Genomic DNA, 27,792 nt, shown 5'->3' with positions numbered 1-27,792 from the left:
AAGAATCTCAGTTTACTGTGATAAAGTATCTCAGTTTACTGTGATAAATTTTCATGTAAGTTCAATTATTTGCCATATTTGCTATTCCTCCCTAACATGTGCATATAAGTGATTATGACAGATTGGTTTTTTTTTCAAAGTAATGTTGACTATGACAAATCCAAGAACTGAACACTCATTTAGCATTTCACTAGAGAAATCCCCCTAATGCTAACATTGAGTGATTATTATAAAGCTTAGACAAAGCTGGACAAAGTCTAAGCAAACATAAAAATCAAGATATGTTTTTGGCCACACAAAAGAGAATAGCTCTTTTTCTGTAACTAACAAAAAAAAGCCACATTAAACATTTTTTTTTCTTTTTACTAATGAGTAAACCAATGCTCGAAATGATCAAGTACTTCCAAAGGTCACCTGTTAGTAAGTGGCAGATCAAGGATGCCAACCCAAGCTCAAATTACTCCCAAACTCACACTCTTTACTGCTAGACTAAGTTGCCTCCCTAAGAAAGATGGCTGAAACTCTATGCTTGATGGAAAAAACCTGCCTTTGGACTCTATAATTCACCTCAAATAATTAAACATGCTTTTCAGTGATGATGATTTACTTACAAGGACATGTGCAATCACAGGCAGTGTCTTCCTTCTTATTTATTTGTTCATCCAGTGAACTTCCATTGAGAGACCACTACATGCAAGACACTGTGCTAGGCAGGATGTGATTTCAGAGGTCAATCAAATACACATCCTACCATCAAGGAGTCTATAAGTAGTACTATAAAAAAATGTATTAGCCTCTAAGACAAAATAGAACAAAGAGATGTGGCATGAAAGGTAAAAGCAATTGTGTCTGAAATTCAGAAGACTGACTCTTTTATCCTAATAGACATTTATCTCAAGGATCTTAGATTCACTATAAGTACAAATTTTCTTCCTATAGTGAGAATAGAGAAAAATTCTTTGGATTCTGATTCTACATTTTTCTTGCATGTACATATAGTACATATACGTGGTTAATGGTATAAGTTTCAAAATACTAAAATAGGTGAACAGAATCTATGCCTTCCCTAAATCCCTAAAACCCGGGCTTAATACACCGCAACCTTAGAGTTCCCATTGTGGCTCAGTGGGTTATGAACCCGACTAGTATCCACGAGGATGCAAGTTCAATCCCTGGCCCCTTTCAGTGGGTTAAGGATCCAGCACTGCCATGGGTTGTGGTTCACAGATGCGGCTGGGATCCCACGTTGCTGTGGCTGTGATGTAGGCTGACAGCTGCAGCTCTGAATTCAACCCCTAGCCTGGGAACTTCCATATGCCATAGGTGTGGCCCTAAAAAGCAATAAATAATTAAATACATACATACATATATATATATATACACATACATATACAGCAGCCTTGAGTCACCACTTTCAAAAAATGTGTTTAACTACATAAGAAATGAATTATTAAAGTCAGAAATGTCTTTCTGAATAGTATATTCCCAATAAAATAATAGTTAACCACTGCTTAAAACTTAGCTCCACTATTTTAAAAAAAAATCATATATGCTAAAGAATCAGTTACAATCCAGTAAAAACCCTCTGTTTATGTTTCAGAAAATACATTCCCCAAAGTACTCTGACAGGAACTGGATGAAACAATTCTGAAATTTGTGCATTCCTGATATTAAGCCCTAAAAATCTGCTAAAGTGTACTTGAAAATAAACTTTGTATCAGAAACACCATTTAGATTTTAGGCAACCTAATTTGATCCAATTTAAGACTTGAGTTGAGTATATTTTCCTATAGAAACCCTCTCACCCACCCACCCCCGCTCCAAGAGCACTCTCATGCAATTTACAAAAGCTTGGTATAAAAACTGAGAAGTTAAATCTTGAAATCTTGAACTACTAAATAACTCACTTCAAAAGGCTTGCATGTAATTAAGGATTTTACATTGGACAGAAAGTGAAATAACACAAAAGAGATGTACTAAAAGAGTAAAACTGCACAAAACCTGTCAACACAACTCCTTTTAAATAATAGCCCTCAGATGCTGCTTGTGTCTAGGTTTTCCCTCAGGAAAAAAAATATATAATGCCTTTCATCGCTGATGCTTCTTAATTATTTCTTAGACACACAGGCTAATGAAGGAATAAAGTCTTTTTAATCTTATATCTTAAGGCAATGTTTTCCTAAAATCTAAATTCTGAAATATGCTCTAATGGTCTTTATTCTATCCTCAAATTTTTCTAAGTTATGCTGTGTTCATATTTAAGAGTTGTATATATTCTTTACACACATGGAGGAAAAGCTGCATCTTACACTTGGAAAAACAAATGAAGAAAATAGAAAATTTTTTTCAGGTGATTTTATATTCTTTCAAAAACCTGAATTTCAGAAAATATTTATGTCTTCAAAATTTACATTCTAGATTATATAATGTCCTAATTCAACTTAGAAAATGAGTCCATATGCATATTATAAAAGCATTTAAAACAGACTGACTTTTGAATTAAAATTTCTGCAAGAGAAAATTTAATTTTAACTTGAGCTGGCCTTCACATTAAATGTATAACCTTCTATAAAATACATTCAATAATAATAATAATTTAATTTTAATTCATTTATTTCAGTAAAATTGTTCAAGCTACCACCTTAAGGCTAATAGTTTCATAAAACCGAAACTTCCAATTCAAAAATGAAAGTTCTTACATAATACAGCTGGTTTTGTATTTTAAATTACTGAATTAGAGTGCCCTCTATTGGAAGAAAAAAAGGCAGTAAAAGCTAAACTGACAAAGAACATTTAAAATATCCTCCAAAGTTCATGCCAAATCATTAACATGTAAAATCCATTTATTAACAGCGTAAATGCCACAAGATATATTTTTCTTACATTTTGATTTCTTCTAAATTATTTCTGGAATTGCCATATTTCCTATTATCTAAAATTAAATTTTATCTCAACCCAAATGCCCATCCTTCAGCCAGTAATATGAATAATAAACAAGCAAAAATGTTTTTCACATTTAACATTTCATTATATAGAAATAATCATAATTTAGAACTATGGCTGAACTACAGTTTGAATTTTCCTTATGATAAACTAAAAACCTCCCTAATTCAAGAGAACTTTTACACTGCAGAGTGGAGGGGGCGGAGAATTAGGCTGGGCACCAGAAAATCTATGGTTTTTTTAAAATCTAAAATTCTGTAATTTTGTGGTGTTATCAAGACCTCAGTTCAGACTCATCGTCTCAGGCCTGAATTACCTCAGTAAGGTTGTAGCAGACTTTTGGTCCTCTACACCAATAAAGAGGATGTTAGAATAAGCGTTTTAAAAGAACAATCAATGCCTAGAGTCACCCAAAGAATTATAATTTAGTTGGCCTGCCATGGTACCTGAGGGTGTCGGTATATTTTGAAGATAAGTCTAATGCGTAACTATTGCTGAGAATTACTGTTTGAATATCTTCTCAAAACATCTGACATTAAATAACCACTTTTTGTTTTTTGGCCACACCTGTGGCATGTGGAAATTCACAGGCCAGGGATCAAACTGCACACAGCAGCGGCCTGAGCCACAGCAGTGATAACACCCTATCTTTAACCCAGCTGTGCCACAAGGGAACTTCAGTAGCCACTTTCATCTGTCACCTTCATAAAAGAACTCCCATAATCAAGAGTTTATTCTCTTCAGCATCAATATTAAACCTCTGACTAGCTTCCCAAATCTAATAATCTGCCTCTGCTCTCTAATGAAATAGTTGAGTGGTAACGGGTATGGGTCCAGGCCCAGAGGTGCTTGTGTTCAGATCCCGACACTGGTACTGACCGTGCCAGTTCTCTGTGTCTCTTTTTTTCTTATCTGTAAAATCTCAGAGGGTTATTGTGAGGATTAAATCAGTTAAAACAGCGTTCCATAAGTGTTAAATATTATTATTACTTATCCTTATCCAACTTTACACCTCACTACTTTTTAAAACAAATTCTCAAGGTAATGCATTCTCTTCATATTAAACGCTAGGCCTCACCTCCTTGCTTTTGTACACACTATTTCTACAGGCTAGAACCCTCTCCCATTTATTTATTCATTCATTCATTCATTTCAATACAATTGTAACTAATCTCTTTCCTCCAGATGCCAGTTTAATTTCTCCCCAACTCCATGAAGACCTATAAATCACTCATCTGTTCCTGTAAAAAAAACTCCTTTGGCTACCAGGTAGTTTACTATAAGAAATGTAGCTGTAAATTAGTGACACTGGGTCTGATTTTGAATCCTAGATCTGCTACTTGCCAGCTGAGTCATTTTCCAAATCTATACTTCTTTCATTGTTAGGACTGCCATGTGGATTAGGTGGTTTAAGTCATAAAAAGCATTAGAACAGCAACTAGCAAGCACTAATAAATGCCAGTTCCTATATATTTGTTGCTTACATGTCAGTCTTCTCTGCACAATGTGATTGAAGATCTCTTGGAGAAAAAAAATTGAACTCCTTGAAGTCAGACACTGTGTCTCATTTCTGCCATTATAAATCCTATAGCTCACAACACGGTGATGGCCTTAAGCAATCTCTTAGTACTCAATTAAATGTTTATATAATTTGAGAGTATAATCGATTAAAAAAAAACTTGGGAAAAACATTTTGATGAATAGAAACAGATATTCAACAAAACAAGGATGAATCCAAATAAAACACAGGCTATAGAGCAGTGCCAAAGAAACTGCATTACTTTTTAAACAATCAGTAACAAGTTTCTATCAGATTAATCTTCTGAAAGACCACTTTCAGTAATGTTTTTTAATCTATCTAAAATCCTTCAATGAACATGCGAATGCATGTGTCTCTTTTAAGTAGAGTTTTGTCTGGATATGTGCCCAAGAGTGAGATTGCGGGGTCATATGGAAGTTCTATGTATAGATTTCGAAGGTATCTCCAAACTGTTCTCCATAGTGGCTGTACCAGTTTACATTCCCACCAACAGTGCAGGAGGGTTCCCTCTTCTCCACAACCTCTCCAGCACTTGTTATATGTGGATTTATTAATGATGGCCATTCTGACTGGTGTGAGGTGGTATCTCATGGTAGTTTTGATTTGCATTTCTCTTATAATCAATGATATTGAGCATTTTTTCATTTCCTAAAAAGTGAATATCAAAATTCTCAGTTTTACATTCGAAATCATCTATGGCCTGACCTCAATCTATCTTCTAATCTTTCCTCCATCTTCCCCCTTCATAAACTTTATTATTCCAGATAAAGAGAACTGCTTGCTCTTACTCATATGTAACTTCTGCTTTTCTGCCTTATGTAACCTTGAATATTTTATGACAATATTTTCAAAGAACACAATATAAAGTTTTATCGCAGGAACAGAGTGATTGCTTATATGGAAGCATAAGCTTGAATTTTGAACTTAAATTCAACTTATGGGCATTAATTTCTCTCTTACTACTACAACAATAACAGTCTTTGACTTAGGAAAAAAATTGACCATTGTTTCTCCAAATTACGTCACTCTCTCAATGCCAAAGGCCTCTGCCATCACTGTCCAAAAGCTATAAGCTTGAATTATGATCTCTAAGCAGAGTGTACAGACCCCAGGGTGCACAGGATACCAAATGAATAAAAGAAAAAGAATTAGATCTTCTATTTTATGCTTATTCTTTATCCTCCTCACATTTCTTTTATAGTATGTGCCTCGTAATTTATAGCATATATTCTTAGAATAAGTATGTATAATTACATACAAATACATTTGTCATATTTGCTCAAAATTTATTTACTACATACAACAATAAAAGTTTAGGAACAATTGGTCTAAAAAAATTAACACTTTCAGAATCTGTGAGCTAAGAAGTAGAGGGCCAGAAGCAGCCACTTTCGACAAATCTTTAAGAATGGACCTAAACACCATGTATTGCTCATGTAGGATAAATATGTTTTAATTTCTAAACAATTTTCAAGGAAATGTTGAGGTTTAACTAGTTTGTAATTTGGAGTTACCATAAGCTATTTTAGATGCTTTTAAACAGGGAGTTTTGTCCTAACATTAAAGTTATAATTGTAAATATCTTATCAATATAAAAGTTTAATTTAGTAAAATCTACAAGTATTCACCTCAGCATATATATAGTTAATCATAATTATTCATAAAGAGGTTTTATTGGAGTCAATATGGCAATGTTTTACCAAAGACAAGGCATCAAAGGAAAAAAAAAACCAGGCCTAGAAGGTAAGACTAGTCACGGATCTAGACTAGCAAATACTATCCTAGGAAAGAGTGTCTCTGCTCACATTAACTAACTAAAAGAAGTAAATGTTCTCACAACAGTCACTATACTTAGCAACTTTTTTAGCTTTCATAAATAAAATGACATACTTAACACAATCAACTCTATTATTAGCTTTTGAAGAAAGTATAATGTTTCTACAATGAATTCAGTTCAAAAAGTGAAATAAGGTTTCATACCATAATAATATTTTTCTTTTACTCAATACATCCTATAAACCCTTCCTCTATATAAGAAAAAAAACAGGTATACAAATCTTGATTTTAAACTGATTGATTCTCTATGGTTTCTCTTGCTACTATATTCATATAAAAATCCAAATGAACAAGAATCTCTACCTCATGATTTAGACTCTGAACTTATGGGTTGCATGCAAATTCACTGGAATTTACATAAGATTACAGAAATATGGAGGTCAAACTTTCCACAATGTTTCTCTCCTACTATGACCTACAGATTGGCTGGAAAAGCAAACACACATGGCTCAGCTTTGTCTTCACCATGGGGTTAGACTCAGATCAAAGGGAAAACAGGGAAGAAAGACAAAAGGAGGGTGTTCTTTCTTTGAAAATCAAAATTATTATGCCCAGTAAAACTAAAAGAACATAATCAAAGAAACTATGAATTCATGTGTTATGAGGGTCTAACACTGGTGAGATCACCACATACCGTAAGTGATGTATCAAAGCATTTCTTCCCTACACATGCAGTGAGAATGAAACACTGATGAATATCAGGGAAAGAGCCACAGGGAGCTTGATTGAAACTGGCTGGATCTGAAAACAGGATAACACCCAAATCCCGTGCCTGTCAGGTACATAATGGACTGGCAAAGACAGACGCATCGTCTTCTTTCCCCCCTTACTTACTACACTCTGGCTTCCATTTTTCCCAAGTTCTTCTTCTGAAATCTTGCTCAAATTATCTAAGTAGTGATCTGATATCGTGTGGCACAAATCTTCAAAAGAATAATCCTTTTCTTGACAGAGCTTTATTTCATCCAAGAGTTTTGATAATTCTCCAGTCACAGTTTCACCTGTAAGAAGCAAGTAAATTTTTCAGAAGTTTCAAGAAAGAAATACGGCTAAAACTTCATGTTAAATAATAAAAATATATGAGCTCCTGCTGTGGCACAGTGGGTTAAGGACCCAGTGTTGTCTCTACAGAAGTGGACACTCTACCAGCATGGTACAGTGCATTAAGGATTGCAGCTGTGGCTTGACTGGAGCTCAGATTTGATTCCTGGCCCATGAATCTCCGTATGCTCCAGGTGTGGCTGGGAAAATTTTTTTTTTATTTAAACAATAAACAAATAAATAAATAATACTAGTATGGTGCTAGAACTCAAAATATAGCAAACAAGATTAAGTTATCAGAAAATTTAGTTTATTGAAAGCAAGGTCATATATCATAATTAGTGCAGTAATGTTAAAAGACAGAGAAATTACAATTTTGTCTATTTTTATTCTTTCTCAAAACAGAAATAAGTATTGAAGGTTTACACATATGCACTACATAAAAGCATAAGGAAGTATAATTTCTAAAGCTTCAATTTATCATAGCATTTAACTTTTAATAGTCTTTTATAAGCATCATACTTCACTGACAGAATTCATTAACAAATTTGAAATGATGTTGGGATCCTACTTCCTAGGTTCAATTAAAAAATAACTTTTAAACAAATAACTACATAAGTCATTAATAAATTAATTATGATATAAATGGATAATAGGAGGAAAAGATATATGCAACATCTGTCAACATGAATAATTTGCAGGTTGCATGCAAATATCCATTTTTTCTAATCATTCTCAAAAAGGAACTTCAGCCTCAAAATTTATTCTGAAAAAAACTCCAGCACTTACAATCCAGATACAAATATTTTTATTCTGCATCAAAAGCCTTTTAGGAAAAAAAGTTAACTTGAAATACCTACTCCATGTAAACTTCATGAGAGCAAGAATTGCTATCTCTTTTGTTCACACGGTATCTCAGGACCAACAACAGTATCTGACAAATGGCAAGAGCTCAATAAAAGTTGATTGAATACGAGGATAACATATAGAGTATAAATTAGACCTGAAATTTCCATAATAATAAGCCTTTTTGAACATATGGGACAAATTTGCACATAAAAGTCTAGTATCATTTCAAGGGCTTTATAATTAGCTACTCACTTTTGGTCTTTTGGGAAGGAGATTCAACGGGAGATGAAATGTGTGTTTCTTGGGTTGTATCTTCCTGTATGTGCTCTTCAAGGACTGCTGCTCTTCCCACACCTTCTAAATATTCTGTGTATATAAGTTTTGAAATGACATGCTTAAATTCATTTATTTTAAAAACTTTAACTTTGTTTTATTTTTTATGGTCACTTTTTTATTTCTTCATACCCTAAGTTTTAAAAGAACTTCATGATAAGCTATAAATTTAAAAGTTTTTAATTAAAATAGAAAGGATATTTTAGAGGAGACTTATGAACTCTTTTTCTGAAAACTAAACTTTTGTCACATTTTTTAATTAAAAATAAATTTACCCAGGAGTTCCCGTCATGGCTCAGCGGAAACGAATCTGACTAGCATCCGTGAGGTTTGATTCCAGGCCTCACTCAGTAGGTTAAGGATCCAGCATTGTTGTGAGCTGTAGTGTAGGTCACAGACATGGCTCGGATCTGGCATTACTGTGGCTCTGGCATAGGCCGGGGGCTATAGCTCCAATTGGACTCCTAGCCTGGGAACCTCCATATGCCGCAGGTGCAGCCCAAATAAATAAATAAATAAATTTGCCTGTTGAAGACACAATAACATCCTTAGTTTTCTTTTTTTTTAATATTGTTATTGTTATTTCCCCAATACAATTTTCTTTCTACTATACAGCATGGTGACCAGTTACACATACATGTATACATTCTTTTTTCTCACATTATGATGCCCCATCATAAGTGACTAGACATGTTTCCGGTTTAAAATTCTCTGAATGGAGTTCCTGTCATGGCGCAACAGAAATGAATCCAACAAGAACCATGAGGTTGTGGGTTTGGTCCATGGCCTTGCTCAGTGGGTTAAGGACCTGGCGTTGGTGTGAGCTGTGGTGTAGGTCAAAGATGTGGCTCGGGTCTGGCATTGCTGTGTCTGTGATGTAGCCCGGCAGCTGTAGCTCTGATTGGACCCCTAGCCTAGGAACCTCCATATGCCACGGGTGTGGCCCTAAAAAGCAAAAAAAAGCAGGTAAATAAATAAACAAACAAACAAATAAACAAAATTCTCCGAATGATGCTTTGAATAGACTTGATCCCTAAGTAGGTATATCATGATCATTTCAGAGAACATAGAGGACTATTCCTATGGAAAAACATTTTCATCTAAGTTGAACTAATACAAAATATTAAAAATGTTTGTAATTATATTATGCCCCCTTTTCAGAGAATGGTATTTATTTTTCCTCTCCCAAAAGACATATTATACACAAGCCTCAGTTTTTTTTTTTTTTTTTAAGTTCGGTTAGAGGCAAAAATCCAATACGAAATACAAAGTGCCTAGAGGGGGAAGACTTCTTAAAATGTTGTACACCACTCTTTTTATTTTTCACCTTTCATTCAACTTGATTTTAATTGAATTAATATAAAGAATTAATATGAATTAATATGTGTTTTTTTTTTTTTGGTCTTTTTGCCATTTTCTTGGGCTGCTCTCGTGGCATATGGAGGTTCCCAGGCTAGGGGTTGAATCGGAGCTGTAGCCACTGGCCTACACCAGAGCCACAGCAACGCAGGATCCAAGCCGTGTCTGAGACCTACACCACAGCTCACGGCAACGCTGGATCCTTAACCCACTGAGCAAGGGCAGGGACCAAACCCGCAACCTCATGGTTCCTAGTCGGATTCGTTAACCACTGCGCCACGATGGGAACTCCTAATATGTGCTCTTATCTGATTTGTCTCTATATGCACTTGACTTGCAATTAACTTCCTTATTGACAAGAAAACTGTAGGGGCTTGGACTTCCCTGAGAGGTTTTGGAAATAGAGAAAAGAACACAAATGACCTCCTGTAGCGCATCTATTCTTTCTCCCTCTCTGGCATTTGTTGACTCCTGTTTCTATACAGCTCTTGCACACATAGCTTTAATTCTATCTCCCTGCAAGATGAAGCTTCTCATCAGCTTCTCAACTGATGTCCAATGAAGCCCATCTCACCTCCATTACATTCACAGCCAATCTGTAACAACTGTAGGGGCTAATCCTCACTGAACACTGCAGGAGATAACTGGAAAGGAAAGGACAAACAACTGGGCTTTTATGGGAACATGCTACATAGCAGCCTAATCACTAAGCAGAAAGTAAAAGCATTTAAATCTAAATTTTTCATAAAACTTTTAGATCAAATGGGTAATTATGTATTCCTGCAAATGAAAAAGTAGTGCTTAGATGGTTGTCATACCTTCAGTAGACCTAATAACTGCAACTTAACCAACTAACCTCAAATGTACTTAAATGACCTTTTTTTTTCTTTTTGTGGCTTTTTAGGGCCACACTCACAGCACACGGAAGTTCCCAGGCTAGGGGTCAAATTGGAGCTACAGCTGCCGGCCTGCACCACAACCACAGCAATACCAGATTTGAACTGCCTCTGTGACCTACACCACAACTTACGGCAAAACCAGACCATTAAACCACTGTGTAAGGCCAGGGATCGAACCTGCATCCTCATTGATACCAGTTAGATTCATTACCACTGAGCCACAATGGGAACTCCTTAAATGACCTTTATCAACTCCAAAGGCTGGCAGGACTTAATTATCTTGTACTACTGGATTTGGGAGGAAATAGTCTGTATTCTTTCAAATAAGTACAATTTTGTTGTTACTAACCCAGCATTTGCACACCAGCTCTATCACTCAGAATAAGATATATGAGTTTGAGCAAGGCACTTAGCCTCTTGGAGCTTCAGTTTCCCTCAAGCATGAGACGTATAATAGTATCTGACTTACCTACCTCACGGAATTGCAGAAATCAGACAAAGTAATAGAAAATCCCTGAAAACTCTTAAAGCATTATTCAAACATAAGATCATCACTTTACAGCCCTAATACCTTGAAGTTCACAACTAAATATTTATTACATGGGTTTAATCAGAAACATTTTTAACATCAAGTGAGTAAAAAAAAATACAGCTTTTTAAAAAATACTGAGCAGCCAAAAAACAAATCAAATAGTAAAAGATATTATTATTGAGTTTAAAAGTCTACCAGAAAAAAATGCAAATAATAAGTTCTTTCATAAGTAAACACCAAGAAAGAACTATGACAGTTTTAATTTAATCTTAACTATAAGGCAAATTCATCCATCATTCAATACTGTTTACCTTGTAAGAGAGTTGCAATCTGGAGAGATTTCTGAGATGGATGTTCTTTCAGAATGTCTAATACAGTTCTACCTAAGCTATCTTTTATGTTGGCATCAATTCCTGAAAGAAAAAAGAAAAAACCCAATCGATATACACAAGTGGAGTATCATCCAACAATAGTGTCAGCACATAACTGCTCTAATTTCAATATAGACCAAGCACTGAAGACGATTTTTTAAAAATTAAGCACTATGAATTAACTTTTAAAGGGCACTGACTCAATCATTAACATTGTTTTTTCATATTATAGCTAGTTTAGGTTATGGCTAGTTAACTAAGTTATTATATCCAGTTAACTAAATGGTTCACTATCAAGCTGAAAAACACTATTGATTTAGAATGTGAATTCCTAAAGTATAACGGTCATATTATTTATATATTCTGTATATGATATAAATAATAATGATGTACCATATAAATAATTATAAGAAGAGTCTTTGGATGTTTTAGAATTCACAAAAGTTGAAAAAGTAGGATTATTCTGAATTACTGTCCAAATACTATTTATCCAAATACAAAGTCAAATACTTCATATTTATCTATGCAAGACTTATATTCAGTGTCAGCAACACTCATCAAATACCTGGTGAACAAATTTCTTAAAGTGTGTAACTAAATGACTTTGAAATTATTTTAATTCTGTACTGTAATTCTTTCACAGTAATTATTTTAATTCTTTATTGTACTAAAGAGTTTAATGTAGCAAAGAGTAAAAAGTTTATAAACTTCTGAAATACCTAACTGCAAACAAAGCCAGTTTTCAGCATCTGACCTCAAAGGTTAGTTCATTATAATAAAATTATGAAGTACTTGCTTAAATTTCTATAGAAATGTGTTATCAGCACATATTTAATTTGTTGCCTCATTTATTGCATCACTGTTACATATCAAAGTTAGGTATACATGAAATTTTAACTTTCTATGAGCACGACCACAGTGCTATCTATAGTCTGCCAATATTTTTCATTTAATATTTTTACTGAGGGAAATACAGACACTAAATATAGTCTATATCACAGAAGACTCACATCAATTGTTTACAAGCACAAATTTGTATCCATGCCTTTGATCTTAAAAAAAAGTCTGACCCCAGTTCCAATTTTACTTCAATCATAATAAACATGAAGACCAAAAACCTACTTTGTTGTTCCTTCAAAGCTTTCCCTCTAAAAGGTTCCGTTTAAATCACAGCAGCTTACAAACAATAGCTACTCAGCTGATGCAGTAACTAGAAGAACTTACCTCAAGAACAGGGAATTCTAATTTCTGTTTACCATAGTTTACAATATAAAAAGCCAGGGAAGGAGCTCCTGTTGTGACTCTTGGGGTTAAGGACCTGACATGGTCTCTGTGAGGATGCGGGTTTGATTCCTGGCCTCACTCGGTGGATTAAGGATGCAGCATTGTCACAAGCTGTGGCATAGGTCACAGATACAGCTTGGATCAGGTGTTGCCATAGCTGTGGCATAGGCTGAAGCTGCAGCTCCAGTTCGACCCCTGGCCTAGGAACTTCCATATGCTTCAGGTACATCTGTAAAAAGAAAAAACAAAAAACACACAAAACCCGAGGGAAAGTGGTGCACACTTTAATACATGAAGCAACTGCCATAATTTCATAAGGATCTCTCTCCTGTAGAAGGCACGTATTTCCTTTTCCTTTTGATAGTTTCTCTAACACATTTTAATGTGATTTAAATGTATAAAATTATAATTTCCAAAAGCTTTTTTATTAAAGTAATTATTGAGTAAAGCAGCCTTGCCAATGTTTTGACTTGAACCCAGTGAGTCTCATTTTGGACTTTGTATTTACAGAACTGTAATATAAAAAATTCGCATTGTTTTAAGCCAAAAAAAAAAAAAAGGAAGGTGCCTATTTACACTAGTTTTTTCCCTCAACACGAGGCTCAGTTTGACATGATACGAATAGATACCTGCAATTTAGGGTGAAGGCAAGAAGTAAGGGTGTGGAGGGGAAGGAGGGGAACTGTGTCATCTTCCTTTGTTTACTGAAATACAAACAGTTTTTGGTAAGGTAAGCTCTGTGGAGAATCATGATAGTTACCTGTTTCTAACAGAACTCTCACCACATCCACCTTTCCAAACAAAGCTGCTTCATGAAGTGCACTCCCTTTTTCTGTCTGGAAGAAAAAAAGGGGGAAAAAAGCAGCACAGTCACATTAGGAATGCTTATAGTTTAAAAAAATGCTGTTATTTTATGTATTCATATATATTCTCTGTAATCTTAGCACTCTGACAGAAGGTAGTGTGGAATAAAGAGATTCTAGAAACAAAATCCAAAAGCTTGAGTGTGTGAAACACCTCTGCTTCTGTGTAACAAACAATCTGACACTTTCATGTTGGTAAGCCATTCACCTCTCTTAGCCTCAGCTGTTCTCAAGTATAAAACAAGAGTCAGAATGCCTACCTCACAAGGTTTGGTGAATGTCCAAAGAGTTCACTCAATTCAGCATGAATTAATTCAACAGCAACTCTACACCAAGAACAGTTGAGGGGTTTTCTGAGGGACAGCAGTCTGATTCTCACCATCACCTATACCACCAGCTCTCAGTCTTCAGCATGAATCAGAATCCCCTAGAGGGCTTGTTGACCAGATTTCTGGGCTCCACCCTGAGAGGTTCTGACTTAGTAGCCTTGGATAAGTCCCAAGAATTTCCATTTCTAGCAAGTTGCTGGGTACTAAAGGTCTAGGGAATACAACGGAAGACCACTGACCTATACTACCTGTCAAGTCTTAGTTTAGATACAATTTCATTCAGGAAAATATCACCTGCCCCTGAAGTCTAGCCTGCTTTCCGTGTGTTCCACATCAGTCTGTATCTTCCTCATTAGAGCATTTATAGTACTATGTCATAATGTTATATGTCTCTATTCCCTTTAATAAACTGTAAGTTTAGTGGAAATATAGACCACATCTATTTTTTCATCATGGCTCCTCAATGCCTAGTAAAAAGTACCTTGAAAATGTATAGACATTTGAGAATTATGTTGAGAGCAAATGGCAGGAGAGAGGAACATAGCAAAGAGGAGAAGAACTCATGAGTAATGCAGGGAAAGATTGGTTTCTGCCTCGAGGAGGATCAAGGAAGATTTCAAAAAGGAAGCTTTTAAAGCTATACTAATGTTAGCGTGTTTTTACTTTTTTTTTCTCTCAAGAATTTTCAAATGTCTGCCAGGTCCCCAGTGTGCGTACATATCTGTGTGTATTAACTGAACAGTATCATTGTGGCAACTTTGTCCCCTTGTACTAAAAATGATCTTTAGTGTGGGATTTGAATCCCAAAACAAAAGAGAAACATCACTATAAAATAATGTAAAAGCTTTTTTAATGAATAAAACCCTATTGGAAAATTAACCCAGTATAAAATGGTTTATAAATAACATTGTTAAGGTGGCTTGAAGAACACTGAAGATCTGCTGGTGTGATCTGAATTTACTGCCAAAAAGGTATAACTGAAATGCACTTGATTTATAAGTTTCCAGCTATGATATGTATAGACAGTAATAAAAATAAAAATAAAAATAGTAATTTATAAATATACAGCAGTGTGTAGAAGGAAAATGAAACTGTAGAAACTTATTCAACTCCTTAAAACAATGTTTCAATGAGGGAGATAAACAGGGCTTTTTTTCACTCCCTAAAAAATATCCCTTGAAATAATTAGTTGTTCTCACTCTCATTCTATGTTTTCCAAGCAACTTTCTTACTGCTAATTTGATTTCCTTCAAATTTTCATGAAAGTTTGGACTTAATGTTAGGAAAAAACCTTCCTGGAAGAGCATACCTTAAAATTCTGAAAAACTAAATGTTATTTTAAATATAGGGATGAAAAAGCAAAGTGGAATTCCTCAGAGCCTGGGGAAGAGAATGAGAGACAGAAAGTATAAATCCAGGGGCTGAACCCTGGAACAAGAATCGCTGATCAGTCGCTGATAGATTAGTACCTGGGCTTTAACTAGCCTCTCAAAGTGGGAGGGGAGCAGGAAACCAAGTCTAAAACCCAACCAAATTAAGGGGTTAGACCAAGGATTCCCGCAAAATACTAAAACCTCCAAAGAATAACAGCCTCAGCTAAAAAAAAAAAAAAAATTACAAACTTGTTACAAAATTCTATTGCACAGAGAGAGAAAGGAAGGCTGACTATCCAGGTTTTAGCTCCAAGTAGATTAGAATGACAAAAAAAAAAAAAAAAAAAAAAAAAATTCCACTGCTCTAAGAATTTCTAAACACAATTCTGTCCTCACATGGTTTGAGACCAAAATTAACACAATCTCTGTGCCCCTCAGAGCCAAAAATGTAAAATAAAGTGATCTGGGTTTGTAGTACCAGAGATAGATATAAATGCTTAGCAGGAACAGATATAAATCCTTTCTGAAAAAAAAGTACACTTTAAACTCAGGCTTCCAAGAGTTCCAAGAGTCAAAGCTCTAAGAAACACAGATTCAAAATTAGAAACCACTGAACATGAAAGAAAATAAGCCACTATAAGTAAGAAATAGTAAAAAACAAAAAAAGGAAATAATAAGATCTACAAAAACTTCACATATTAGAATGGTCAGCTATAGAATATAAAATATATATGATCAATAAGGCCAAATATCTAAAAGAGGATATGAAATATAACTAAAGAACAAGATGCTCATCAAAATTGACCAGCTTGGGCTTATCAGACACAACTTAGAATAGATTTACAAGGAGATCCTGCTGAATAGCATTGAGAGCTTTGTCTAGATACTCATGTTGCAACAGAACAAAGGGTGGGGGGAAAATGTAATTGTAATGTATACATGTAAGGATAACCTGACCCCCTTGCTGTACAGTGGGAAAATAAAATTTAAAAAAAATAAAAAAATAAAGAAATGAATGCGAGAGACAGCATTTCTAGAAATGGAAAAGAGTATTTTTTTTTTTTTTGGAAGTTCCCAGTCAGGGAACAAACCCATACCACAGCAGCAGCCCAAACCACAGCAGTTAGAATGCTGGACCTGCTGAGCCACCATGGAAATCTGAAAACATAGTATTTTAAATAGATAGGTTTTTAGGAGATCCCATTGTGGCTCAGCAGGTTAAGGACCCAACATAGAGTCTGTGAGGATATGGGTTTGATCCCTGGCCTCACTCAGTGGGCTAAGGATCCAGTGTTGCCACAAGCTGGAGCATAGGTCACAGATACAGCTTGGATCTGGTGTTGCTGTGACTGGCACAGGCGAGCAGCTGTAGCTCTGATTCAACCTGAGAACTTCCATGTGCCACGGGTGTTGGCCGTAAAGAGAAAAAGTAGAAAGAAAAAGAAAGAAGGAAAGAAGGAAGGAAGGAACGAAAGAACAAAAGAATGAAAGAACAGCAGACAAAAGACAGACAGATAGATAGGTTTAATAACAGATACAGCCTTTAAAGACAGAGCTGGGAGAAAAAAAGTGTTGAATAGCATGGCAGATTTTTTAAGTACACAAGGCAGTTCAAAGAAACAAGATATTGAAAATTATATTGAAAGACAGGATAGGATAAGATGATTTGGCATATGTCTAATCTGAGTTATAGAAGGAAATGAGGAAGATAATAGTCAATTGCTAAGAACTTTCCAGAATTGATGAGATACTAATATTCATTTCTCAGAATACCAAGCAAGATAAATGAATAGAATACATCCTATGGAGTTCCCGTCATAGCTCAGTGGTTAACAAATCTGACTAGGAACCATGAGATTGCAGGTTCGATCCCTGGCCTTGCTCAGTGGGTTAAGGATCCGGCATTGCTGTGAGCTGTGGTGTAGGTCGCAGACACAGCTCAGATCTGGCATTGCTGTGGCTGTGGTGTAGGCCAGCAGCTACAGCTCCAACTGGACCCTTAGCCTGGGAACCTCCATATGCCACGGGTGCGGCCCTAGAAAAAGCAAAAAAAAAAAAAAAAAAAAGAATACATCCTAGACATACCACAGTGAAACTACAGAACACCTAAGATAAAGAGAATATCTTAAAAACATCCCAAGATAAAAACCTAAGTGTCTAGAAACAATAATTAGATCAACAGCTAAATTCTCAGCAAAAACAATAAAGCCAGAAGAAAGCATAACATCTTTGTATATCAAGAGAAATTAGGAGTTCCTGTCGTGGCTCAGTGGTTAACAAATCCAACTAGGAACCATGAGGTTGCCAGTTCGATCCCTGGCCTTGCTCAGTGGGTTGGGGATCCGGCGTTGCCGTGAGCTGTGGTGTAGGTCGCAGACAAGGCTCAGATCTGGTGGTGCTGTGGCTCTGGCATAGGCCGGCAGCTACAGCTCTGATTAAACCCCTAGCCTGGGAACCTCCATATGCTGCAGGAGTGGCCCTAGAAAAAGGCAAAAATACAAAAAAAAAAGAGAGAGAGAGAGAAATTAAATGTCAACCTAGCATTCTCTATCCAGCCAAATTATCTTCTAAGACTGAGAGCAAAATAAAGACATTTTCAGACTGATTAAAAAACACATGGTTACAACAGATCCTTATTTGAAAGTACTTCTGTAGGATTTAATTCAGAAAGAAGAATCTAAGATGCAAGTAACAGTGTTAAATAAAGAGAAAAAGTAACATAAGGCTAAGTCCAAACAAAAAGACTACTTAAAAATATACTAATGTCTACATTTTGTACTAGTTTGGCTTCCCAGATACTCTGATAGAGGAGTGAGCACTAGAGATACTGAAATGGACTCTTCTGGGCAATGAAAACATACACTCTCCATGTTGCTAAAATGCTGGTATTTCATTCATTTTAATGGCTGAATAATATTCCATTGTGTATAGAAACCACATCTTGATCCACTCCTCTGTCGATGGACATTTACGTTGTTTCCATGTCTTGGCTATTGCAAATAGTGCTTCAATGAACATCGGAGTACATGTGTCTTTGCGAGTCATGGTTTTCTCTGGATAGATGCCCAGGAGTGGGATTGTTGGATCAAATTATCATACTAAGTGAAGTCAGCCATACAATGAGACACCAACATCAAATGCTTTCACTGACATGTGGAATTTGAAAAAAGGACAGACTGAACTTTGCAGAACAGATGCTGACTCACGGATATTGAAAAACTTATGGTCTCCAGAGGAGACAGTTTGGGGGGTGAGGGGATGTGCTTGGGTTATGGGATGGAAATCCTGTAAAATTGGATTGTTATGATCATTATATAACTAAAAAAAAAGAAAGAAAAAAAGAATAAAAAATTTTTAAAAAATTTAAAAAATAAAAAAAACATACACTCTCCACCATAAACAATTCTCCTTCTGGAGGAAGTAGATGTAAGAGGACCTGGGTTCCAGTGGCAGTTTGGCTTTTAGTAACTAAGTAACTTCAAGAAAATTATTTAATATCTCTAAAAAATTTATATACCTTGTAAATAATTAAAATATTAAAAGCCAAATAGGGTTATTCCGAAAGTTAAATAGGGTAAATATACAAGAGTTTAAGTATTTTGTTAACATATAAAGTAATGCCAGTATTATCATTATTATTGCTACTAAAAAAGCTATTACAAAACCTATTTTTATAAAAATAAGCTTTACAGGAGTTCTCTTGTGGTGAAGTGGGTTAAGGATCCAGCACTGTCACTGCCACAGCTTGTGTCACTGCTGTGGCACAGGTTCACTCCCTGGCACAGAAATTTCCACATGCCACAGGCACAGCCAAAAAATAATAATAATAAGCTTTATATTTAAAAATTACATATATATGTAATATTTATGTAACATATAATATTGTGTAAGATATTTAACATGTATATTATTACATATATGTCAACATTTTAAAATTATACACACGTCTCTATTATTCCAAGATTAAAATGCTATATGTTAAATATAATTGGTGTTTCCATACAATGGATAAGGAGTCACTGAATCCTTGAATCAAACTAAAAAAGGTCAAGAGTTCCTATTGTGGCTCAACAGTAACGAACCTGACTAGTATCCATGAGGATGCGGGTTCAATCCTTGGCCTCACTCGGTGGATTAAAAGATACAGCATTGCCGGGAGCTGGGGTGTAGGCTACAGACAAAGCTCAGATCCCATGTTGCTATGGCTGCGGCGCAGGGTGGCAGCTACAGCTCCAATTCAACCCCTACCCTGGGGAGCCGCCATATGCCACTGGCGCAGCCCTAAAAGAACATACATGCATATATACATACATAGATAAGGTCAGTAGATGATAAACATATTTTTGGCCTGGAACAAGTACTCAGTTTTTCAAAATGCATGGTTGATGTAAATTAACCTCTTTGGTAAGAGAACATGAGAACTATCGAAATGGAATGGCATATTCCCATAAAATTAAGGTAACCAGTGGAACCAGGAAATATTTCTCGCTATCCCAGTATTATCACAAATAATATAAAATTTACATGTGTCAAATGTAAACACTTTTTCCTTTCAAAATATAAGTTAATTCCATAATATTCTATAATTCATCACCTTCTACCTTGAGACAGTATTTTCTATTCTTATTCTTATTCAAATTACTACCATTCTGCATATCTCAGAACTCTGGCCCAAATCCACAACCCATAAATGGCCAAATCTTGAAAAGCTGTGTTCTCATGAAATAATATTTAGTCCAAAACATTCCACAAGCAAGTGGAATGTATTCGAAGAACACAACAGGTGAACCCAAATTTGGGGCCTGCTTTTCCAATGGATAAAATTTCTACATTTTTTAATTAATCATTTAAAATAAATTTAGTTTCCCAAATAGACAATCATGCAGTTAATAATACTGTAATACATCAACAGGTATCTAGTAAATGGATATGAAACACAACATCCTAGGACCCTACAGGGAAAAAAAAACTTTCAATCACAATTCGTATTTGAAAACAGTTGAGTGAAGAACTGGCATGATAACTATCTTAATGCTAAATTGCTAATGAAAGCAAAAGAAATTCTCTCTTTGATTGGAAATGTCTATTAAAGTGAAGCCTCAGCGACACCAAAACTTAGAAAAACAAAACAAACGGCAGGAAAAGGCGAGAGGAGAGAAAAAGATCTTCCTATTTTAAGCCCTAGGTTTTAGCTTCCTTTTTGATTTTGGCTGTATGCATTTCCATGATACATGAAAGCTCAAATATGCATTTAAAGAGATCTTTGTTATATTTTATCCAAAATCTCTGGGTGTTTCAAAATGGCTTTTGGGGTTATGTATTCTAAGAGTGACAAAAAACAGAAAGAAAAGGGATGTGAAGATGTTAGTGTCTGCCTGCAGCGGTTCCCCTTCAAAATTTAACACTCTACCCACAGTCCTTCTGAAGTTTGCAAAATAGAATGACCAGGTAAAGGAAGACTGATTCTTTAATAAAGGAGAAAATAAACATAATAATGATAACAAGATATAAAGTGGGATTGTGTTGATGATCAATAGAAAAAACAGCATAGGTAGCAGGGGAGATAAAAACTATTGAGAAACAAGACCCACTACCATTGTAAGAAATAACAACCACTGAGCAAAGATAACCTTGACAGAGAAAAAAAGAAGAAAGCCAATGAGAACAGCGTTTAATTCAGAAGTAACAAACCCTCATGCCCTGGCTGGTATCCTTTAGCCATGCGGGCATCTCTTGGGATAAAAGGTAAGAATTTAAAAGATAAGAACAAATAAATGATGTCTAAACAAGTTGAGAGGCAACAGTTCCTTTGTATCCTACATTAGCCAAACTCCGTCTAGAGTACTGTGTTCAAATGTGGATAGCAAACTTCAGTAGGAGCATTGAAAAACTGGAATATGTCTAGAGAAGAATATCCCAAAACAAGAATCTAGAAAAACAACATGTGAAGAAGAGCTGAAAGTTATAAGAAGGTTTAGACTGGCATGAGGGTGTGGGGAGATGGTGTAAGAGAAATAGGATGTATCTTCAAAAAGATCAGAAATACCATTTCTCCTATTCAGAAGAAGACCTCTCCTCCTAGCCATTCATTCATTCACTGGCCATGTCCATGACATGCAGAAGTTCCTGGGCTAGGAACTGAATCCAAGCCACAACAGTGACAACACTAGATCCTTTACCACTAGGCCAACAGGGAACTCATCTCCTATTTAACTAGGGACTTCTGGCCATTGTCTTTATCTTTCTTGTCTTCCTTCACTTCTGTCTCAGAGGAAGCATCCATACCCCTCCTTAAAGCTAATCCTCCATCTACACTCTATACCATTTTTCTGCTTCTTGAATTTTGCTCATGAAATAGCTCATCGTTTCTCTTACATCTTCAATATCAGTCTCTTCATTGGATCCTTCTACTCTCCATAAAAATATACACCTTTTCAGTATCTACCAAAAAAAAAAAAAAAAGAAACTTCCAGTAAACCTGCTCTGACTTTTTCAAGCTTTTATCCCATATCTTTCTTTTCTTTACTCCATACTTTATTAAATATCATCTTCCCTTTTGCAAGCAAAAATTTTGTCTATTTTGTTATTGCTACATGCTCTGGCACATGGTAGGCAATTCCCCAGCACAGAGCAGGCACTCCATAAATACATGGCAATGTATGAATTCATTATACGTAATTGTACAGTCTTGTATTCTTGTAATTGCTTCTCTAAAGACTTCTTTTCCAGAAACTCCCTGAATTTTTTTTTTTTGTCTTTTTGTCTTTTCTAGGGCCGCACCCATGGCATATGGAGGTTCCCAGGCTAGGGGTCAAATTGGAGCTACAGCTGCTGGCCTATGCCACAGCCACAGCAACTCGGGATCCAAGCTGCATCTGCAACCTACACCACAGCTCACGGCAACACCGGATCCCCAACCCACTGAGCGAGGCCAGGGATCAAACCCGCAACCTCATGGTTCCTAGTCGGATTTGTTAACCACTGCGCCACAACAGGAACTCCTTTTTTTTTTTTTTTTGCTTTTTTAGGGACACACATGCAGCATATAAAAGGTCCCAGGCTAGGGGTTAAACTGGAGCTACAACTGCCAGCCACAGCCACAGCCACAGCCACGCAGGATATGAGCCACATCAGCGACCTACACCACAGCTCACAGCAATGCCAAACACTTAACCCACTGAGCGAGGCCAAGGATCAAACCCATATCCTCATGGATATTAGTCAGGTTCATTACTGCTGAGCCACAATGGGAACTCCTCCCTAATTATTTTTTATTCAGTTTCTCTCTCCCTTTAGACTCTTTCTTGTAAACCCATCTGTCCTCCATGGCTTCATCTTTCACTTCTCTGAGAGAGTAATATTTAAGTGGCACATCCTAAGAGAGACTTCTCCAACCCTTCATTCTCGACCACAAGAACCAGTCTGTTTCCTGCATAGCACTTAGTGCAACTTGTAATTTTTATTATACGCTTATCTGCTGTCTTCATGACCAGGCTCTCAATTCTGTGAGAGCAGGGAACAAGTTTTCTTGTTGGAATGGTATGTGACTGGTACCTGAGAAGGCTGGAGGGGATGTGGTGTCCTAATAGGGAAGCTGGGTCTCAGCAAAGGGGAAGGAAAAAGAGTTGCTGGGGTAGCAAATGAGACAGGTCGGGGAAGCCTCCCTATTTACGGTGATATTTGAAGCAGATACCTAAAGACAGTAGAGGAGGAAGTCATGCAGGTTATAAGACGAAGGTCTTGAGGCAGGAACATACACAACATGTTCCAGCAAGAGCAATGAGACCACTGTGGCCGAAGCTAAGTGGAAAATGGCAAAAAAGTAGCAGGAGGAAACTTCAGAGAGACAGTGGGACCAGGTCAAATAAAACCTTGTCAACCACTGTAAGGAGCTGGCTTTTGCGGGCAGTGAAATGGAACACCACTGAAGGTTTTTGAGCAGAAAAGTGATATAACATGATTTAGTTTAATGAGAGCACTTCTAGCTGCTTTGTTGAAAATAGACTGAAGGAGTCTATTATTGGCTGAATGTTTATGTTCCCCCAAATTTATATTTTGAAGCCTTAAACCCCAATGTAACTGTATTTGCTGGTAGGGCCTTTACAGAAGTAATTAAGGTTAACTGAGGTCATAAAGGTGGAAGCCCAGTTTGATAGGATTAGTGTCCTTATAAGAGGAAGGGGAAACATCAGAGAACACTCTCCTTCTCTCCCCATCTGTGCACAGAAGAAAGGCCCTGTGAGGACACAGAGAGAAGGCAGCCACCTACTCGCTCTTAGCAAGAACCAAATTGGCCAGACCTTGATCTCGGACTTTCTAGCCTTCAGAACCACCGTAAAATTAATTTGTGCAGTTAATAATATTTTGTTACAGTAGCCCAAGTGGACTAATACAGAGGCAAAGAAAGAAGCAGGGAAACCAGTTAGGAACAAGAGAGAACCAAGACTTGGCCCTGGTGGTAGTAAGGAAAGGAATAAAAGTTATGAAATGCTAGATACAGTTTGAGCACAAAGCCAGTAGGATTTGATGAGGAACTAAATGTAAAATGTTAAAGAAACCATAACGTTGTGAGGCCAAAAAACTAGGACAGTGCTCCCATTGCTGAAATGGGACAGACTGGAAGATGGGCAAATTTGGGGATGTAGGGTTATGAAGGCTAAATATTCAGTTTTTGAAATACTGAGTTTGGATTCCCATTAGCATCCAAAAGATGGGTCCGAAAGACATTTAATTTTTTTTTTTTTTATAGGACTGCACCCAGGGCATGTGAAGGCTCCCAGGCTAGGGGTTGAATTGGAGCTACAGCTGCCGGCCTACACCACAGCTACAGCAACACAGGATCTAAGCTGCATCTGTGACCTACACCAAAGCTCACAGCAATGCTGGATCCCTAAAGCACTGAGCAAAGCCAGGGATCAAACCCACATCCTCATGGATACTAGTTGGATTCATTTCCATTACGCCACAATGGGAACTCCTGACAGACATTTAATTTAGAGTTCAGGGTAAGGTCTGGGATGAATAAGCAAACTTTTATTGTTAGGTAAAGATGTCATTTGAAGCCAAGAGACTGGATGAGGTTGACTAGGAAGTAAGTGTAAATAGTGAAGAAAAGAGGTTTGAGTAACTGGAAAACTCTGATGTGTACAGACCAGGATGGTGAGAACAGTTAACCATGGATTGGGGATGTGACAGATTACATTATTGGCCACTCCTATTTTATGCCCTCTGCCATATTACATTGCATCCCTTTCCACTTATATGGGTGTAGTATATATCCCTGCCCATTGATCTGGAGCTTGATTTGAGACTTGCTTTAGCCAATGGATGACTGTGAACATGATGCAAGCAGAGACCCAAAATGTACTTGTATGGTTGGGCTTAGGCCATGCCTGGCTAGTCCCAGGAGGAAGATAATAAACACAAGGAGCAGAGCTGCCCAGACTAACTTATAGCATGAAGCAAAGCTTCCCCAGCTGACCTACAAACTTATGAATGAGAAAAATGCGAGTGTTTATTAATGTCTGAGTTTTCTGTGCATACCGTACAGCAGTATTGTGGCAACAGCTAACAGGCAGTAATGAGAGTTAAAGGGTTACCATGTAAAAGTTTATTGGGTAGGAATGAAAATGAAGGCTGGCTCGGGAGAGAGGGGTATGACTCTACAAAAGAGGACAGAAAACAAAAAACTTAATTCTTGCAATTGCTAAAGATAACAGGCTCTTGGAGCTGGCAGATTTATCTACCTGCATTGCTGAACAGCAGGTATTCAAGAGTTTCGGTTCCACCTTAAGTAAGACTGAGAAGGAGCAGCTACTTAACTAAATGAGAACCAAGAGAGTGTGGTATCTCAGATGTCTAATAAAAAGTGTTTCAAAGAGGAGGGAGGAGTTCCCATCGTGGTGCAGTGGAATCGAATCCGACTAGGAACCATGAGGTTGTGGGTTCAATTCCTGCCCTTTCTCTGTGGGTGAAGGATTCGGCATTGCTGTGAGCTGCAGTATAGGTCACAGATGTGGCTCAGATATGGTGTGTGGCGTAGGTATAGGCGGGCAGCTCTGATTAGACCCCTAGCCTGGGAACCTCCATATGCCACAGGAACAGGCCTAGAAAAGGCAAAAAAAAAAAAAAGGAGGAGGGAGAAATCAACTTTGTCAATGCTGATGATAAGTCAAGTGAAATGATGATTAATAACTGGCTACAGAGCTAATAATATGGCAGTCATCAGTTACCTTCACCAAAGGGAAAACAAAGAATTTTAATAGAGTGATAGAGCTGGAATGGTTTCAAGAGCAAATGAAGGAAAGAAATTTGATACAATGAGTAAAAGCAAGTCTTCATAAATTCGTTGCCATAAAGAGGATCAGAGAAAGGAGACGACAGCTAGAGGGAAATCTGGGTTCAAAGGAGAGGAGTTTTTTTAAAGATGGGATATCTTACAACATCTTTTTGTCCTTATGGAAACGATGCAGTGAAGAGGGGAAAACTTTCTGTATTAAAGAGGGAATATTCGCCAGAGCAATGTATCCCAAGTAGATAAGAAGGGGTAGAAGCCAGTGTGTAAGTATAGAAGTTAGCCTCAGATATAAACTTAGAAAGTTAATTTAAAGCACCAGGAAGGAAAGCACATACACATACATTCGTTGGCAAATGTGATGGTGCGAATGTGCCATTGCTTGCTATCTCGGTGAAATAAAAGCAAAGTCACGATCACAGACGGATGACAGGGAAGGAAGTGCGGAAGTTTGGGGAAGAGCGGAGAAATTTTAAAATAATCAACTAGGGAAGTAGAAGAGTTAAATGGATTATTAAAATGTAATCTCTCTATTTAGGCACATATTTCGCCTGCCACCATTAGCACTTTGAGAGCAAAAACTCTACCTCACTCAGCTTTGCACCTTAACAGCTCCTAACATAGAAACTTGTACTCCTTACTACTAATTTTCTGTGATTTTATTTTCATTTCCTTTTATGTTCATATAAAATCCAATTGGCTTAATGTTATGCTAGTGCTTTAAGTCTTTGAGTTTTAGTAAGAGGAACGTATGCAATTGAGGCACTGGCATAATATGACATGATCACTACCAAGTTACTCAAAATTAGGTTTGAAATCCATGGAAGTTACTAATTTCAAAAGAATCTTGCCAATTAAACCTTTTTTTTTTTTTTTTAGGGCTGCACCTGTGGCATAAGGAAGTTCCCAAGCTAGGGGTTGAACTGGGGCTGCAGCTGCTGGCCTATGCCACAGCCACAGCAATGCAGGATCTGGGCCGTGTCTGTGACCTACACCACAGCTCACAGCGAGGCCATGGATCAAACCCACATCCTCATGGGTACTGGTCAGATTCATTTCTGCTGTACCACAATGGAAACTCCCAATTAAACCCTTTTTTTAATATCTTAATTAAACTCACTCAAAGAGGAATAATTTAATTATTTAATTTAATAATTAAATGTAATATTTTAATGCTCTTTATTAAGAAATCATTTAATACTAAAGGATTTATAAGTAAATATATACTATGAAATTCACCCAAATAGGAATTATTTTTGCTCACTAGCTGAAATAAATGTTATAATTCAAAATATCTCAGAGAGAATTAAAGTGGAAAACAAAATTTCTATAAAAAATACTAACATGAATGCTGCATTTTAAAATATTTGCAATTAAAAGACAATATCCTCTAAACCCATCTCTAAATTTTGAAGAATTATTCATAATAGCTTGAATGTAACTGAAGTCTAAAAGGATTTAACAAATGGGATTATCTTATTTTTTCAAATGAGATAACTTTTAATACTTCTAACTCCCAACTGGTTAACAAATCAATGAATATTAAAATCACTGAAACTGTTCAAAGTTACTAACTGGTATTGTTCACTCTCAGCCAGTTAGAATATCAACAAATCTCTACTTCAAATTTAATATTAAAAAACTGGGTAGTGAATCATGGGAAAACTATATGACAGTTAATTTGAATAACATAATAAAATTAAATATTCACAGAAAAAGGGCAATGAAACACCCCCTAAATGTTTTCTATGAGCAAAGTAATAGTAATAAAAGAAAAAACATCAGCTCAGGCTAACTATAACTAATGGAAGAATCAAGTCATTGAGATACAGAAATATGCTGTCAGTTCTACTTTCTGGAAACCTTCAAGTTGAAATCATAGAGTAAGCACCAGTGAAAGAGGTATAGCAACCAAAACGTTGCCCATTCTCCTCAGGTAGCTGCCC

The 27,792-nt window shown here is 36.5% G+C and overlaps 1 protein-coding gene across 1 annotated transcript in view; it reads right to left on the bottom strand.

Annotated features, from left to right (window-relative positions):
• Window positions 1-6,982: 6,982 nt before the first annotated feature.
• LOC125130459 (ankyrin repeat and sterile alpha motif domain-containing protein 1B-like) overlaps window positions 6,983-27,792 on the bottom strand; it is a 40,083-nt gene continuing 19,273 nt past the window's right edge. The window contains exons 5-8 of the mRNA XM_047785797.1: window positions 13,748-13,823; window positions 11,644-11,745; window positions 8,462-8,575; window positions 6,983-7,320 (exon numbers count right to left, since the gene is read on the bottom strand). Coding sequence (XP_047641753.1) covers window positions 6,983-7,320; window positions 8,462-8,575; window positions 11,644-11,745; window positions 13,748-13,823 — 630 coding nt within the window. The remainder of the gene's footprint in view (window positions 7,321-8,461; window positions 8,576-11,643; window positions 11,746-13,747; window positions 13,824-27,792) is intronic.

This window comes from Phacochoerus africanus, chromosome 7 (genome assembly GCF_016906955.1).
Source record: "Phacochoerus africanus isolate WHEZ1 chromosome 7, ROS_Pafr_v1, whole genome shotgun sequence".
Lineage (NCBI taxonomy): Eukaryota > Metazoa > Chordata > Mammalia > Artiodactyla > Suidae > Phacochoerus > Phacochoerus africanus.
The sequence above is the reverse complement of the archived record's forward strand: the minus strand, read 5'-3'. Positions and strand labels throughout refer to the sequence as shown.